This window comes from Cervus elaphus, chromosome 18 (assembly GCF_910594005.1).
Source record: "Cervus elaphus chromosome 18, mCerEla1.1, whole genome shotgun sequence".
Taxonomy (NCBI): Eukaryota; Metazoa; Chordata; class Mammalia; order Artiodactyla; family Cervidae; genus Cervus; species Cervus elaphus.
Genome location: NC_057832.1, coordinates 35741718 through 35759311, shown reverse-complemented (window position 1 = coordinate 35759311; position 17594 = coordinate 35741718). Strand labels below are relative to the sequence as shown.

General features: G+C 34.0%; 1 protein-coding gene across 3 annotated transcripts in view; it reads left to right on the top strand.

Annotated features, from left to right (window-relative positions):
* Window positions 1-17594, top strand: part of SNX13 (sorting nexin 13) — a 148433-nt gene that overhangs the window by 113077 nt on the left and 17762 nt on the right. For 2 of the 3 annotated variants that reach the window (XM_043871689.1, XM_043871690.1), the window contains 4 exons: window positions 949-1018; window positions 10653-10792; window positions 15397-15504; window positions 17254-17364. In XM_043871689.1, the coding sequence (XP_043727624.1) occupies window positions 949-1018; window positions 10653-10792; window positions 15397-15504; window positions 17254-17364 (429 nt within the window). Of the gene's footprint in view, window positions 1-948; window positions 1019-10619; window positions 10793-15396; window positions 15505-17253; window positions 17365-17594 lie in introns of all 3 variants that reach the window. The other variant, XM_043871688.1, reaches the window with a different exon arrangement.

The window sequence follows — 17594 nt, the reverse complement described above, 5'->3', positions numbered from 1 at the left end:
CATATATTAAACTGACTCCCAAAAGAAAGCCGGTGTTTGGTGTAAACCACATTGTCTATACAGATAGTTTAGGTAGAGTAAGCCACTTTAGCAGTTAGGAATGATGGGAACTTTTTCTAAATCTAACTTCCCAGATATTGTCCCAGGGCGTCCTTTCTAAGGAGAGCAACTTAAGGTCTGTTGTGTTAACTCTTTTCCATACAGTCTCGCCTTCATTATATGCTTATGTTCCCTTCTGTGTACGTGTGGGTGTATGGATATGGAGCAAAAAAGTTTTGAGCCAAAGTTTATAGTTATAAAATTTATTCTGAATCAATTAGTAATACTTTTTGTTTATGGAATTATTTTTAAAAAATAACTCAATCTTAACTGTAGATTCACTTCATTTAGTAAATAATCATAATATTAGCTAACATTTTTTGTGTTAGGCAGTCTTCTAAATGTTTTACATGTCTTCACTTAGTCCTGACATACCCTTTGATGTAGGTACGATTATTCTCACTTTATAGATGAGGAGTCTAACTAAAATTATTTCTAAGTTAACAAAAGTGTTAAGTTAATACAAAGTTGGCTCTAATATATTTCAACATTAAAAAAGTGAAATGTTGATTTTAGAATATGTCTACTTATTTTTATCCACATTTTTTTCTTGCCATATGTTGAATATAATTGAGGAGAAGCAAATTAAGTATGTGGACAGGTAATGAAGGAAGAAATAATCTGATGTATTTATTAAGTTGATTATTAAAATACTTTGTTTTACAGTTTCTTCATCTTATCTCCTCTTTCTCCTATTAGTATAAACAAAGAGAATTATTGTTTGTGAGAGGGAGGTACAGATAAGGACCTAGAGCAAAAATGAGTAATATATATGATACAGAAATCTTTAACATTTTCTTTCCTACAGAATTTAAAATTTTTGTTTTCTGATTTTTTTTCTCTCATCAGTCTTTAGATGACCTTTCAAATGTATCTTCTGATGACTCAGTACAACTTCACGCTTACATTTCAGACACTGGTAAGAGACTTTGTGGTTTAATTATTACTTAAAAACTATTGAGTATCATTACCCCTACCTTATCTTCCACATTTATTTTTACAAATCACTTTTCTATTCTTTAGTCATATTTTCATGTTACTTTTTTTCTGTAGCATATTCTTCATTAAATTCTACAATGTTTATTATTATATGTGTATTTCCTTTCTTTAAGGTTGTTACTGTTATCATTTGAAAAAGGGTAAATTCTGAACATTTTGTCATTGCTGATAAACTTTGAAACCAATCTTTTCTTTGAGTCCAGCTGATAATTGTCTGCATAATTGTAATTAAATTGTTTTGGGGCAGATTTTAGTTTAGTATTTGTTTTCATACATGCAGAAGTTAGTAGATTTCTGGATAAATGAAGGTTTTGTAAAGGAGTTTATGAAAACAAGAAATGCTTGGATGAGGTGAGATTCATGACTGAATCAGCATGTGTGCAAAATGGCTAGTGAACTGAGGAAAAAAATAATTTCATCATTGGTATTGAGTTATTAGATAATGTCAGTGATGGTTTTCTTATCTGGCTTCTCATGATTCTTATGTGGATCTCTCTTTTGAGGATTCTGATTTTCTAGCTGTTTTGTCCATTCATTCAAGAAGTATTTATCAGCTTCTTAAAGGATATGGAAGCATAATGCTAAGTGTTTTTAATAAGTTATTTCTGTCAGACAAAATTACGTATAAACACTAAAGAGGCAGTATACTAGAGTGGTTTAAGAGCACAACTTTTTATTCAAATTGCTTGGGTTTAAACCCCGGCTTTGCCACAAGTTGGGTGAACTTGGATGATTCTTAACTTCTCTGTATCTTAATTTCCTCATCTGTGTAATGGGATAATAGTAATACTTGCCTCATAGAACGAATAAACTAATTGTATTAGTAGTTATGTGGTGGGCATCATATATTAGTGTCTGTTTGATAAATATTTACTTTACTAGTTGGGCTCCAGAGTCTCTTGGAGTCTGGGTCCCGTGTCCTTAACCTTACGACAGGAAGTAGAACTAGTGCAGTGCGCTTATGGAATGATTCTTGCACTAGTGGACTGGCCCTTCATTGAAGAATCTTGTTTTAAAAAATAGTGGCTAGGTTAGACAATATGCTTAGTGATGAGATTTATTTATATTCTGGTCCTGGTTCCTTATCTGGTTATAGATTAGTAACAAAGAGGTTGCATAGCACCTGCTATGAGTAGTAACATTGTCCTAATGAAAACACAACCTATTATTTACACTGTAATATCTCGCCATCATCTTAAAAGGTATGTAGCCTCATTATCTTTTAAAATCAAATTACCTTTCTATCTTAAGGCTTGTTTTATAATATCCCCATATTCTTCCTTTTGTGCACCCATCCTAGTCTGGTCTCCCTGCCTATCAAATTTGTAAGAAATCTGACTATTATTTTTTTTTTCTGACTATTATTTTTTAAAAAGCTTTCTGACATCCTTCTTTCCTTTTCTACTTCTTGCTAGTTTCCTTGTTCTTATTAACTCCTAATTGGTTATGGTTTGCTGCCTAAGTGGCCCCTGATTTCTGTTATCCTTTCCCAAACCTTTCTTGAACACAGCATGTAAAGCCATTCCTTTGTTGGCATGCTGACACTGTTGAGTGATGGTGGTTTTTTAATGTGATGAAAGTGTTGTACAGTTTGTTCTGCATAGGTCTCCGAGTAAAGGATAATTGAAAGAGGTGAACAGTGAATAATATAGTCTCTGACAGCAAGATGACCAGGTCTATCCCCAGTCTTATATTTTGTCAAATCAGGAACACTGATTGATATTAGATGGAAAGGGAATGAAGGACAATTCTGAATACAAAGTGCAAATCTTAGAAAAACTTTCATGAAAACCTGGGAAAGATTTCTGTCGAACTGCTTTTGCCAGTATAGATTTGTAGCTGTTTTGTGATTAAAATAATTTACTAAGAAGCTGCTCAAACCTTTCTTTGCCTAAGTATATACAAAATACAAAATATTTAGTCAACTCCAAAGCTTGGCCACTTTTTTTTACAATCATGGATCAATATCATCTACTATTAGAAGAGCAATTTATACTTCTGGTCAACATGATAGTCTAAACTGCTATGCAATATCTTGCTTCCTACACATAGAAAAACTGAAAACAGTTGAATAAAAATTTCCTAAAAGGGGAAATCTACAGGTGGAATAGACTATGAGGAAAAGCAAATATAGGGAGATGAAGAGGAGTTGAAGCCAAAGAGCTTATAGGAGTGCAAAGACTGCTCTTTTGATTTTGATAGCATTTTCATGCCCTCAGATTTAAAAGAGGCACAAGTGGGCTAAGGCAGAGGAAAGCCTGGAACCACAGGCCTTTGCATAAAGCCCAGATCCACAGAGGGTGACTTGATGTGGAAGAGGAGCTAGAAGAACTTAGCTACTGTCAGAGGAAAGCGCAAAGAATGTCAAGGTCATGATTGGGAATGGTATCGCTCATATGAAATTGAAAGACTGTCTTATATCACATGTGGGTGATACAAGATTCAGCCATCCTCAAGTGGTTGTGTACCACAGGGAGTATGATAAAAATAATTGTAGAGGAGGGAGGAGCCAAGATGGAGGAGGAGTAGGACGGGGACACCACTCTCTCTCCTACAAATTCATCAAAAGAATATCTGAACACAGAGCAAACTTCACAGAACAACTTCTGATCGCTAGCTGAGGTCATCAGGCGCCCAGAAAAGCAGCCCATTGTCTTCGAAAGGAGAGAGAAGAAATCAAGTTCCACGCACCAGAACACCGACGCAAACTTTCCTAACCAGGAAACCTTGACAAGCCAATCGTCTAACCCCACCCACTGGGTAAATCCTCCACAATAAAAAGGAACCACAGACCTCCAGAGTACAGAAAGCCCAGTCCAGACACAGCAATCTAAACAAGATGAAAAGGCAGAGAAATACCCAACAGGTAAAGGAACATGAAAAATGCCCACCAAGTCAAGCAAAAGAGGAGGAGATAGGGAATCTACCTGAAAAAGAATTTAGAATAATGATAATAAAAATGATCCAAAACCTTGAAAACAAAATGGAGTTACAGATAAATAGCCTGGAGACAAAGATTGAAAAGATGCAAGAAATGTTTAATAAAGACCTAGAAGAAATAAAAAAGAGTCAATTAAAAATGAATAATGCAATGAGTGAGATCAAAAACACTCTGGAGGGAACCAAGAGTAGAATAACGGAGACAGAAGATAGGATAAGTGAGGTAGAAGATAAAATGGTGGAAATAAATGAAGCAGAGAGGAAAAAAGAAAAAAGGATCAAAAGAAATGAGGACAACCTCAGGGACCTCTGGGACAATGTGAAACGCCCCAACATTCGAATCATAGGAATCCCAGAAGAAGAAGACAAAAAGAAAGGCCATGAGAAAATACTCGAGGAGATAATAGCTGAAAACTTCCCTAAAATGGGGAAGGAAATAGCCACCCAAGTCCAAGAAACCCAGAGAGTCCCAAACAGGATAAACCCAAGGCGAAACACCCCAAGACACATATTAATCAAATTAACAAAGATCAAACACAAAGAACAAATACTAAAAGCATCAAGGGAGAAACAACAAATAACACACAAAGGGATTCCCATAAGGATAACAGCTGATCTATCAATAGAAACCCTCCAGGCCAGAAGGGAATGGCAGGACGTACTGAAAGTAATGAAAGAGAATAACCTACAACCTAGATTACTGTACCCAGCAAGGATCTCATTCAGATATGAAGGAGAATTCAAAAGCTTTACAGATAAGCAAAAGCTGAGAGAATTCAGCACCACCAAACCAGCTCTTCAACAAATGCTAAAGGATCTTCTCTAGACAGGAAATGCAGAAAGGCTGTATAAAAGTGAACCCAAAAAAACAAAGTAAATGGCAATGGGACCACACCTATCAATAATTACCTTAAATGTAAATGGGTTGAATGCCCCAACCAAAAGACAAAGATTGGCTGAATGGATACAAAAACAAGACCCCTATATATGCTGTCTACAAGAGACCCACCTCAAAGCAAGAGACACATACAGACTGAAAGTGAAGGGCTGGAAAAAAATATTTCACGCAAACGGAGACGAAAAGAAAGCAGGAGTCTCAATACTCATATCAGATAAAATAGACTTTCAAATAAAGGATGTGAAAAGAGACAAAGAAGGACACTACATAATGATCAAAGGATTAATGCAAGAAGAAGATATAACAATTATAAATATATATATGCACCCAACATAGGAGCACCGCAATATGTATGGCAAACGCTAACGAGTATGAAAGAGGAAATTAATAGTAACACAATAATAGTGGGAGACTTTAATACCCCACTCACAACTATGGATAGATCAACTAAACAGAAAATTAACAAGGAAACACAAACCTTGAATGACACAATGGGCCAGCTAGACCTATTTGATATCTATAGGACATTTCACCCCAAAACAATCAACTTCACCTTTTTCTCAAGTGCACACGGAACCTTCTCCAGAATAGATCACATCCTGGGCCATAAATCTGGTCTTGGAAAATTCAAAAAAATTGAAATCATTCCAGTCATCTTTTCTGACCACAGTGCAGTAAGATTAGATCTCAATTACAGGAAAAAAATTGTTAAAAATTCAAACACATGGAGGCTAAATAACACGCTTCTGAATAACCAACAAATCATAGATGAAATCAAAAAAGAAATCAAAATATGCATAGAAATGAATGAAAATGAAAACACAACAACCCAAAACCTATGGGACACTGTAAAAGCAGTGCTAAGGGGAAGGTGCATAGCATTACAGGCTTACATAAAGAAACAAGAAAAAAGCCAAATAAATAACCTAACTCTACACCTAAAGCAATTAGAGAAGGAAGAAATGAAGAACCCCAGGGTTAGCAGAAGGAAAGAAATCTTAAAAATTTGGGCAGAAATAAATTCAAAAGAAACTAAAGAGACCATAGCAAAAATCAACAAAGCTAAAAGCTGGTTTTTTGAAAAAATAAAATTGACAAACCATTAGCAAGACTCATTAAGAAGCAAAGAGAGAAGAACCAAATTAACAAAATTAGAAATGAAAATGGAGAGATCACAACAGACAACACTGAAATACAAAAGATCATAAGAGACTACTACCAGCAGCTCTATGCCAATAAAATGGACAACGTGGATGAAATGGACAAATTCTTAGAAAAGTATAACCTTCCAAAACTGAACCAGGAAGAAATAGAAGATCTTAACAGACCCATCACAAGCAAGGAAATCGAAACTGTAATCAAAAATCTTCCAGCAAACAAAAGCCCAGGACCAGATGGCTTCACAGCTGAATTCTACCAAAAATTTAGAGAAGAGCTAACACCTATCTTACTCAAACTCTTCCAGAAAATTGCAGAGGAAGGTAAACTTCCAGACTCATTCTATGAGGCCACCATCACCCTAATTCCAAAACCAGACAAAGATGCCACAAAAAAAGAAAACTATAGGCCAATATCACTGATGAACATAGATGCAAAAATCCTTAACAAAATTCTAGCAAACAGAATCCAACAACATATTAAAAAAATCATACACCACGACCAAGTGGGCTTTATCCCAGGAATGCAAGGATTCTTCAATATCCGCAAATCAATCAATGTAATACACCACGTTAACAAATTGAAAGATAAAAACCATATGATTATCTCAATAGATGCAGAGAAAGCCTTTGACAAAATTCAACACCCATTCATGATTAAAACTCTCCAGAAAGCAGGAATAGAAGGAACATACCTCAACATAATAAAAGCTATATATGACAAACCCACAGCAAGTATCACCCTCAATGGTGAAAAATTGAAAGCATTCCCCCTGAAATCAGGAACAAGACAAGGATGCCCACTCTCACCACTACTATTCAACATAGTTTTGGAAGTTTTGGCCACAGCAATCAGAGCAGAAAAAGAAGTAAAAGGAATCCAGATAGGAAAAGAAGAAGTGAAACTCTCACTGTTTGCAGATGACATGATCCTCTACATAGAAAACCCTAAAGACTCTTCCAGAAAATTACTAGAGCTAATCAATGAATATAGTAAAGTTGCAGGATATAAAATTAACACACAGAAATCCCTTGCATTCCTATATACTAACAATGAAAAAACAGAAAGAGAAATTAAGGAAACAATACCATTCACCATTGCAACAAAAAGAATAAAATACTTAGGAGTATATCTACCTAAAGAAACAAAAGACCTATACATAGAAAACTATAAAACACTGATGAAAGAAATCAAAGAGGACACAAACAGATGGAGAAACATACTGTGTTCATGGATTGGAAGAATCAATATTGTCAAAATGGCTATTCTACCCAAAGCAATCTATAGATTCAATGCAATCCCTATCAAGCTACCAACGGTATTTTTCACAGAACTAGACCAAAGAATTTCACAATTTGTATGGAAATACAAAAAACCTCGAATAGCCAAAGTAATCTTGAGAAAGAAGAATGGAACTGGAGGAATCAACCTGCCTGACTTCTGACTCTACTACAAAGCCACAGTCATCAAGACAGTGTGGTACTGGCACAAAGACAGAAATATAGATCAATGGAACAGAATAGAAAGCCCAGAGATAAATCCACGAACTTATGGACACCTTATCTTTGACAAAGGAGGCAAGGATATACAATGGAAAAAAGACAACCTCTTTAACAAGTGGTGCTGGGAAAACTGGTCAACCACTTGTAAAAGAATGAAACTAGAACACTTTCTAACACCATACACAAAAATAAACTCAAAATGGATTAAAGATCTAAATGTAAGACCAGAAACTATAAAACTCCTAGAGGAGAACATAGGCGAAACACTCTCCGACATAAACCACAGCAAGATCCTCTATGACCCACCTCCCAGAATATTGGAAATAAAAGCAAAACTAAACAAATGGGACCTAATGAAACTTAAAAGCTTTTGCACTACAAAGGAAACTATAAGTAAGGTGAAAAGACAGCCCTCAGATTGGGAGAAAATAATAGCAAATGAAGAAACAGACAAAGGATTAATCTCAAAAATATACAAGCAACTGCTGAAGCTCAATTCCAGAAAAATAAATGACCCAATCAAAAAATGGGCCAAAGAACTAAACAGACGTTTCTCCAAAGAAGACATACAGATGGCTAACAAACACATGAAAAGATGCTCAACATCACTCATTATCAGAGAAATGCAAATCAAAACCACAATGAGGTACCATTACACGCCAGTCAGGATGGCTGCTATCCAAAAGTCTACCAAGCAATAAATGCTGGAGAGGGTGTGGAGAAAAGGGAACCCTCTTACACTGTTGGTGGGAATGCAAACTAGTACAGCCGCTATGGAGAACAGTGTGGAGATTTCTTAAAAAACTGGAAATAGAACTGCCATATGACCCAGCAATCCCACTTCTGGGCATACACACTGAGGAAACCAGATCTGAAAGAGACACGTGCACCCCAATGTTCATTGCAGCACAGTTTATAATAGCCAGGACATGGAAGCAACCTAGATGCCCATCAGCAGATGAAATGGATAAGGAAGGTGTGGTACATATACACCATGGAATATTACTCAGCCGTTAAAAAGAATTCATTTGAATCAGTTCTAATGAGATGGATGAAACTGGAGCCCATTATACAGAGTGAAGTAAGCCAGAAAGATAAAGAACATTACAGCATACTAACACATATATATGGAATTTAGAAAGATGGTAACGACAACCCTATATGCAAAACAGAAAAAGAGACACAGAAGTACAGAACAGACTTTTGAACTCTGTGGGAGAAGGTGAGGGTGGGATGTTTCAAAAGAACAGCATGTATACTATCTATGGTGAAACAGATCCCCAGCCCAGGTGGGATGCATAAGACAAGTGCTCGGGCCTGGTGCACTGGGAAGACCCAGAGGAATCGGGTGGAGAGGGAGGTGGGAGGGGGGATCGGGATGGGGAACACGTGTAAATCTATTGCTGATTCATGTCAATGTATGACAAAACCCAATGCAAAAAAAAAAAAAAAGAAATATATGTGGTTCAAAAAGAAAAAAAAAAAAAAACTGAATAGAAAACCAAAATATTTAAAACTCACAAATATCCAAAGTCTGATTCATGGATAGGAAAAACAGATGAAACCTTAGTAAATAATAAAGGAAATAAGGAAAGAAAGCTTGAATGTACAAAATAAGAAATTATAATATGTAATTACCAAAGATGCAGCAGAAATTAAACACCTTTAGGGACAATTTTCTTAACTTTATATAAATCTGGATAAAATATATGATTTTCATGGAAATAGGAATTACCAAAATTTACCCTATAGGAGGTAAAAATTCTAAAGTAATCAATATTTACCAAAGAAGAAATAGAAAAGAAATAAAATTCCCATAATTCTTGAGTAAATTCCAAGAATTTTCATCACAAAGAATTTTTTTTTCTTTTTCTTTTCTTTGTATCTATATGAAATGATGGATGTTTACTAAACTTACTGGGGTAATCATTTCATAGAATACATGTCAAATCATTACACTGTACACCTTTAACTTACGTAGTGCTTATTTCAATTATAGCTCAATAAAACTGGAAGAAAAAAAAATAATCATAGAGATAAAACAAGGCAAGAATACCACATTGTAAAAAAGAACCACATCTGGTTATAGAAATCAAAAAGTAGTTACTGAAATTAAGGTGAGTGAATGAATTAAAAAGCAGACCAGGTACAGATGAGTGGAGACTTAGTAAACTGTTGGAGACCTGAAAAGGTGATCTTGAGTAGAATACAACATGGCTTCAGAGTGGGAAAATGGAAAATGAGAAAGAATTATTCAACGTACATCTCTTCACTTAAGATCTATACAAAATAGGAATAGGTTTTGATTTTCAAGACTGCCTGACTTGGATGGTTTGTGTCAATTCAATAGAAAAAAATGACTTCTTAGAAAAGTCTTCAGAATAAATTACATTTGTAAATTGCTGTATATTTTGAATGAGAAAGATTTGCCAAAAGATGATAGATCTTGTTTGTTTTAGTTGCTCGGTCTTGTCATTGGCTGTAGCCCACCAGGCTCATCCGTCCATGGGATTCTCCAGGCAAGAATACTGAATGGGTTGCCATTTCCTCCTGTAGGGGATCTTCCCAACCCAGAGATCAAACCTGCATCTCCTTCATTGGCAGGCAGATTCTTTACCACAGAGCCACCTGGGAAGTCCAGATAGATCTTACCCTGTAGCTTTTGCTTGCAGGTTAGTTTCAGAGCTATCAATATTGAGTTATGGCTGAACAGTGACGGCTAATACAGAAGGTATTATTTTGTTTCTGTTAAAAGCTCTTTGGAAAGAGAATCCAAAGTGGACTTCACTGTCTAGTTGGTAGTATCATGATAGCCTTGTAGGTCATTTTGTAATGTAACCAACACATATAACACCTTATGGATGTGAGTACAAATGATAGGAATCTATTTTATCCTGGTGATATCCTTTTGTCTTAGTCTGTCATTTCAAATTCTCCATTTCATGTTGTCCTTTTTGTTTTCGTTCTTCATCTTCCTCCTTTTTGTGTCTTTTGTTCCTCTTCGTTTTGTCTTAAATGACTAGTATATGCTCACTGTGACCCATATGCTGTGGCAGGCGTTTGTAATGATCATGGAAAGACATACGCATTGTATGCCATCACTGTACACCGGCGCAGTGTGAACACTGAGGAGATGTGGAAAACCTACCGTCGTTATAGTGACTTCCATGACTTCCACATGAGGATCACCGAACAGGTAGTGAGGTTTTTAAAGTTTGTGTACTTGATATTGTTTCCTGATTCCATGTTTGATTCTAAATGGTTGTGAGTGACGCTAAGGTACTTACCAAAGCTAAGAAAATAAGGTAACAAGTTTTTATAATCAACAATGAATGTTAGAATGATTTTGTCCATTTAACTAATAAATTTTAAACAGTCCTAGTCATTGTGGACTGGTGACAAAATATCAATGATATACCTTGGAAAATTAGAATAAATGTGTATGTCTGAATTTAAGAGAGTGTATATATGTCTTATCCTTTGCAGAGGTATTCGGGTTTATTTAACATATAGAGATCATTGTAAGACATTTTGTGGTTATGTGTGTTTGATAATATAATTTAAAGCTGTGGCTATTTTAAATGTCATCCTTTCCCAACTACTAACAGGTAAATTCTTGATCCACTAAGTTGTATGAAGAACTGAAACCTAAATTATATTTAAAATTAACCACATAATGGTTTTAATTCTTAGCAAATATAGCTCTCTTGTTTCATAGAAGTATGAGGACTCTTAAATGTAACAAATGTAAACAGATTTTTATTTTCCTCTTTCTTTTATTAAATATTTTTTCTTCTTTTTGCTTAGAACAAAATAAATTACCAGTGGATAAATTGGAATAGGTAATCTATGAAATTTTAAGTCACGATACTCTTTCATACAGTGTTTTAAAATATACAATTATTATTAAGCCAATAAAATAATAATAATGGTGACATTTGATTGGGTGAACTAAAGCTTTGAAATGACATTTTACTACATAAATAATCAGAAAATATATCTTTCACTTAGGATGTAGAAAATGTATGGTTGGCACCATAATTATCTCATTAAAATATTTTGTAAATAGAGTGAGATAACCTACTAATAAAGCTTAAAAGTGTTTAGAAACCAGGTTATTGTTGACTCCACAAGCCTATATTAAAAGGATTGTTTTTAATTATATTCATAAGGAAATTAATAACTCTGGGCATATCTCTTCTATTGTTCTTGTTAAATAGATCTCCATGTTTAGCTTGATTTGTTTGCAGAGGTGAAAGAATTTTCTGCCCCCAAAAATTCCTGTTTGATATTTTTTTAAAATCACATAGTTCATATCTCTCTTCTTTTCATCCCCACACTTTGACCTAACATGGCAAATTTTATGACAAGTAATGTGAATTACTGAGAGTAGTTTTAGTTACTTGCAAATTTATGGGAATTTGGTATAATATGAAATTTTCTTTGTGTGAATAGTTATAATTTTTTTCGTACTGTTCAGAGGAATAATCATTGCTTAAAGATTCTAGGATAGGACTGTAAATACTGTGTTTACAGTTTGACAAATATAGATAAAGAATATACTTTTAAAAAACTCTATTAACAGAACAATTCATGTAGAAAATTTACTTTTCAGGACAGCAACAAAATTAAATGCAACTAACTGATAAAGCGCAGTTCAGGTTTGGAAGTGCTCAGTGCAGACGGGCGAAGTGGATGTGTTCAAGCTCACAGTAGTGTGTGTTTGCTAAGGCATGTGGGTTGATTTTGAAGCTTAAGAAATTAAAACCTAAGCTTGTTAAGTGAAAATTTAGGTTTAAGGAAAGGACTAAGCACTTGTAAATAAGAGCCATACTGTTTGCCTTTTAGCTTTGCCTTAGTTATATTTTTAGTTTTCTTTTATATTTATATTTTTAAAAGAAATCCCATAAGAAAATGCAGTGAGCTTTTAGTTCACTGGTGGCAACAGTACAACCAGTGGACGTAAACAAATTTTAACTCCATAGAGCTCTTTAGCTGTTAAAATTATTTTAGAACAGATTTCATTTTGTTTCTTTAATTTTGTGACATAAATTTTTTCCCCATTCTAAACATATGAACTTATTATTTTTTTAATGTTTTATAATTTTTATAGTCTTAATTTGATGCTTTATGGATAAAGATTTATAGGATTAAAAGAAAATAATTGAGGGATGGGATGGAGAGGGAAGTAGGAGGGGGTTCAGGATGAAAAGTTTTTTTTAAGTTAAAAAAAAAAAAAATTGAAATGTTAAATGTCAAATTATTTTAGAAATGATACCAACTCTACCAATTCATTATTCAACATATGACCATGAACAAGACAAACCAAGTCCTTGCCTCTAGGAGCTTGCATTCCAGTGGATAACTCTGTGCCTTTCAGTTTTATTGGATGAATTATTCCTAAATATGCAGCTTATATTTATAAATAAAATACCAATGATTTAAAAATATTAAGTATGCATTAAGATAACTGGGTAAAATGTATTTATGTGTTTGGATATAAATGAACTTTGAATCTTTCTAATAAAAAATTCTAAATGTTTTTCACATTTTCTAGACCTGACATATTCAGTGTGGAAAGATAAAATCTTTGGGTTTGGAATGTCTGTGATTTATGTATAGTATTTGAGTTCTTTGTGAATATTGAAATACATTTTAATTTATGTTAGTTCTTTAGATAGATTTCTTTTTTTTTTTATTTTTGCATTCATTTAAAAATAGTTTTGTGACTTTTTGGCAGAGGAAATTCTATTACTTTGCAGGGAATGGACTACTTTGTACTTGTAAATAATCTCTTAAATATCAAACTAATTATGAATTAATATAGAGTATTAAATTTTTTCCATTTTTCTCCCTTTAAAAATAACAGTATTTGAGAAAAACTGTTAGTCATGGTGCTTCTGGTACAGACAGATAATTTTAAAATCAGCTTGATAATTTAGACTTTAAGAAAATAACTGTTACATTTAATTTTTTTATTAATAAGGTTTAATGTTTCAAAATTTTGGAAATTGTTGTTTTGAGGAGTGCTGTTATATTCCCTTGGTTTATTAGAATGGCCATAACAAAATACCCAGCTTAAACCACAGAAATCCGTTTTCTCATAGTTCTGGAAGCTAGAAGTCCGAGATCAAGGTGTTGGCAAGTTTGATTTCTCTTGAGTCAGCTCTCCTTGGCTTTCAGATGATGCTGAATATGGCCTCACATGACTTTTTCATTGTATGCTCCCATTCCTGATGGCTCTTTGTATCCCTCTGATAAGGGCTTTGTTTTTATTTTATTCCCTCTCTGAAGGCCTTGTCTCCAAATACAGCCACTTCTGAAGTACTGGAAGTTAAGGTTTCAACATGTGATGTGAGAGAATAAAATATATTGGTAATGCCTAAATAAACTATGCATTCTGTAAAATTCAATCAATAGTTTAAGATACCATTGACAAGTCATATTCCAGGAAACTAAGTATCTTTTAGGACACCTTGAAAAATGTAGATTTACTTCTATAAAATGTGGTTAAAAAAATTAAAACCAGGATGTTATACATTCATATTCAATAATGACCAATTCTTACACTTTTGTGAACCACCAATTTTGTGACTACAGCATAACGTTTTCCCTGAAAATTACTGCCCCCACTTTTTTTTCCTTGGCTAGGGCAAAAGAACTACTTTTAACTTTCATGCATAACATGTGATGAACTTGTCACATTATAGCTCCAAGCAACCATCTGATTTGCCATTCCATTTAATAATTTATCAGATCTTCCAGTTTCGGGATGAAAATTATCCTACACCTTTTCATTTCCTCTTTTCTTTAATCTCTGCACCAGGAATGAGTTTTCTTTACAGACTCATTGTTGTCTGTTGTTATTTAAACCAAGAATGGTTTTAGAAAGCTTATTGCATCCTGGATATGTATCGCACAGGAAAAGCAATGAAGCTCCTCATTGACGTTTTAAATACTAGATATTGCTGGCCAAGCACAATAACTTGCTGAATGACGTTGTTCTTCCACTTTGTTAGCAGCTAGTATGGTTAAAATCTGTGCTTTTTAACAAGGCATGGTGGATTGCTACCTATCTGGACTTTTGAAAGTGAAGTCTATAGATGCTAAACTTCAGATGTGTACACTTGTTTTTGTTATTGGCTTTACAAATATAAGATATATGCTATATAGCTCTTTTATTTTCTTAGTTATTATGAATTTATTTTTCATGTAGTTTCATGCAGGGGAAAAGTATCAGTGTTATACTGTATGTCATTATGCAGAGAGAGTTATAGCTATAATCTACATTTTGAAGTTTGCCGCTTCTGCTTTTAATAGTTAGCTATTACAGTGATTAACTGATTTGCAGTTGTCAATATAAAAATATTTCTTTGAGTTTTTTTCAAGAAATCAGAAACTCAAAACTTTGATTATTAATAGTTAAAAGTTAAAAGTATTATTTGCTAATACTTTATTCTTATCAAAAGGTTTTTAAACAAAATGTTTTTTAAAACCTTATGTTATGAAAATGTTGAATGATCTTAAAATCAGAGAGATTATTAAAATGAAAAACCATGTGGTTCATCAGTTATCCATGTTTGTCATTCTTTGAAAATAACTTCTTTGTAATAACATTAGGACTGTGGTTTGAATATATTTGCATGGTACTTTATATTTTCTGATTTTGGCTTAATAAGATAAAATATATTGCAAAATCTGTTTAAGATACTTCTGATACACAGAGAAATTGTCAGTTGGAAAATACTTTTCTCTTTTTGTAAAAAAATCTAAGATTATTGAATGTATTTTGTTTTGTAGTTTGAAAATCTGTCAAGCATATTAAAGCTTCCTGGTAAGAAGACTTTTAATAATATGGATAGAGATTTTTTAGAAAAGAGAAAAAAAGATCTAAATGCATATTTGCAGGTAAGTTCAAGTTTATTATTACTTGTAGGTTTTCATTTTAATAGAGCACACAAATACAGCTGATTTCTTTGGTAGAGAATGTTTTTACTGTAATAGTGAGATAGCAGCCACTTTCGAGGTGCTGAGATGTGACTTGCAATCTGATCAGTAATTTATGAATATTATTTCTCTGTTTATTAATTTAGAAGTTTTCTGGACACTCAGTGCTAGAAATTTTACCTTCAGGTTTGACTGAATACATAGCCACACCCACACCCACACCTACACAGCCACACCTGTACACACACACGCACACTCAGTGCTAGAAATTTTACCTTCAGGTTTGACTGAATACATATAGCCACACCCACACCCACACCCCCCCACACACCTACACAGCCACACCTGTACACACACACACACACTCAGTGCTAGAAATCTTTACCTTCAGATTTGGATGAGTGCACACCCACACACACACCCACACCTACACACACACACAGATATACACACACAACCGGCAGATTTCTCTTCTGAAATAATAAAATGTGTCTCATAAGTTATTTCCTACATAAGGACTGTCAGAAATAACTTTGTTTTAGAAAGTAGTACCCAAATACCAGATTTTAATAATATCACTTTATGGTTTTTTATACTAATGAATGATTTATAAAGATGTCTCATCTGTTAATATTAGCTCCCCACTTCACTCTTGAGGAGTCAGCAAATTCCAGCCTGCAGACCATATCCAGCCTGCCACCTGTTTTATTAGAGTTTATTAGAATTTATTATATTATTAGAACACAGCCACCCATTTCTACTACATTGGAGTTGAATAGTTGCAGCAGACTATGGATCACAGAACATAAAATAATTATTATATGAACTGTACATAAAAAATTTGCTGACCGTGTCCTAGTATTTAGTGAAACTTAGCCAATACTATACTTGATATTTTGGGGGAAGTTTTCTCTCTCTCAAACATTTATAAGTTTAATTGAGTTTGCTTATAACTATTCCATAGCACTACAGTTTACGGAAAGGATAGGAAAAACATATAAATCTGCTGTTATTCACCTTTGTCTTCTGGCTTAAGGCTAAATGATATTATTTATATGACTTGTCAAACATTTTGATTTTTTAGAATGTATTTACTTTAGTTGCATTAAAATCTGTATCAGCTATTTATAAAATTTAGAAAATAAGCACCTTTTTCAAAATCTGGTGCCATAAATGTATGTTTTAGTTGTGGCTATACTGTCTCTGTCTTAGCTAATGATCTCAATATGTCAAAACATGTTTCATTGAAGGAATTAAGCTATAATATTAGACTATATCATGTTGTAAAGGCAACATTTTGTTTTGGGCCCTCTTTATAATGCTTAAAAGTTTTAACTTTAATTGTTTTATGTACTTTCCATTAATGGTAACTTTAAAATTAGAATGTGAATAACATAGCAGTTTACTACTCTGGATCTTATTAGTTGTAAGCTATAAAACCTGAAAATGGAATAGTAAATAACATTTTGGGAAATTCCCTGGTAATCCAGTGGTTAGGACTTCACACTTCCACTGCAGGGGGATCTAAGAGCCCACATGCTACGTGGAGAGGCTAAAGTAGATAGATAGATAATAGATAAATGTGTTAATATTTTAAAAAATAGCAGCATTTTTACTATAGATTCTTACCTTTCTAGCAGATGACATTGTAAGCAGTAGCTATTTCCAGTACCCTATCAGTATAAGCTGCCTCTTTATTTTTCCTGTTAGTTACTGCTGACTCCTGAAATGATGAAGGCGTCCCCAGCCCTGGCTCACTGTGTGTGTGATTTCCTTGAGAACAAAGCCTACAGTAAAGGGAAGGGGGACTTCGCTCGCAAGGTGAGCAGACCATCACGCTGGCTTTCCTCATGGGTCTGGTTTCTTCCTTTGTTCTCAGTAAAAGAAGATGATTTATACCTATGTGTATGTTTTAAAAGTATAAATTTTATTAAATGTTCTTTGGCATCTTCTGTGCTTTATCAAAGAATCAGACATGTCTGAGTGACTGAGCTGATGCTTTATCAAACCTACTATATCTAGGCATATCTAATAAACTCCTGTATTTACAT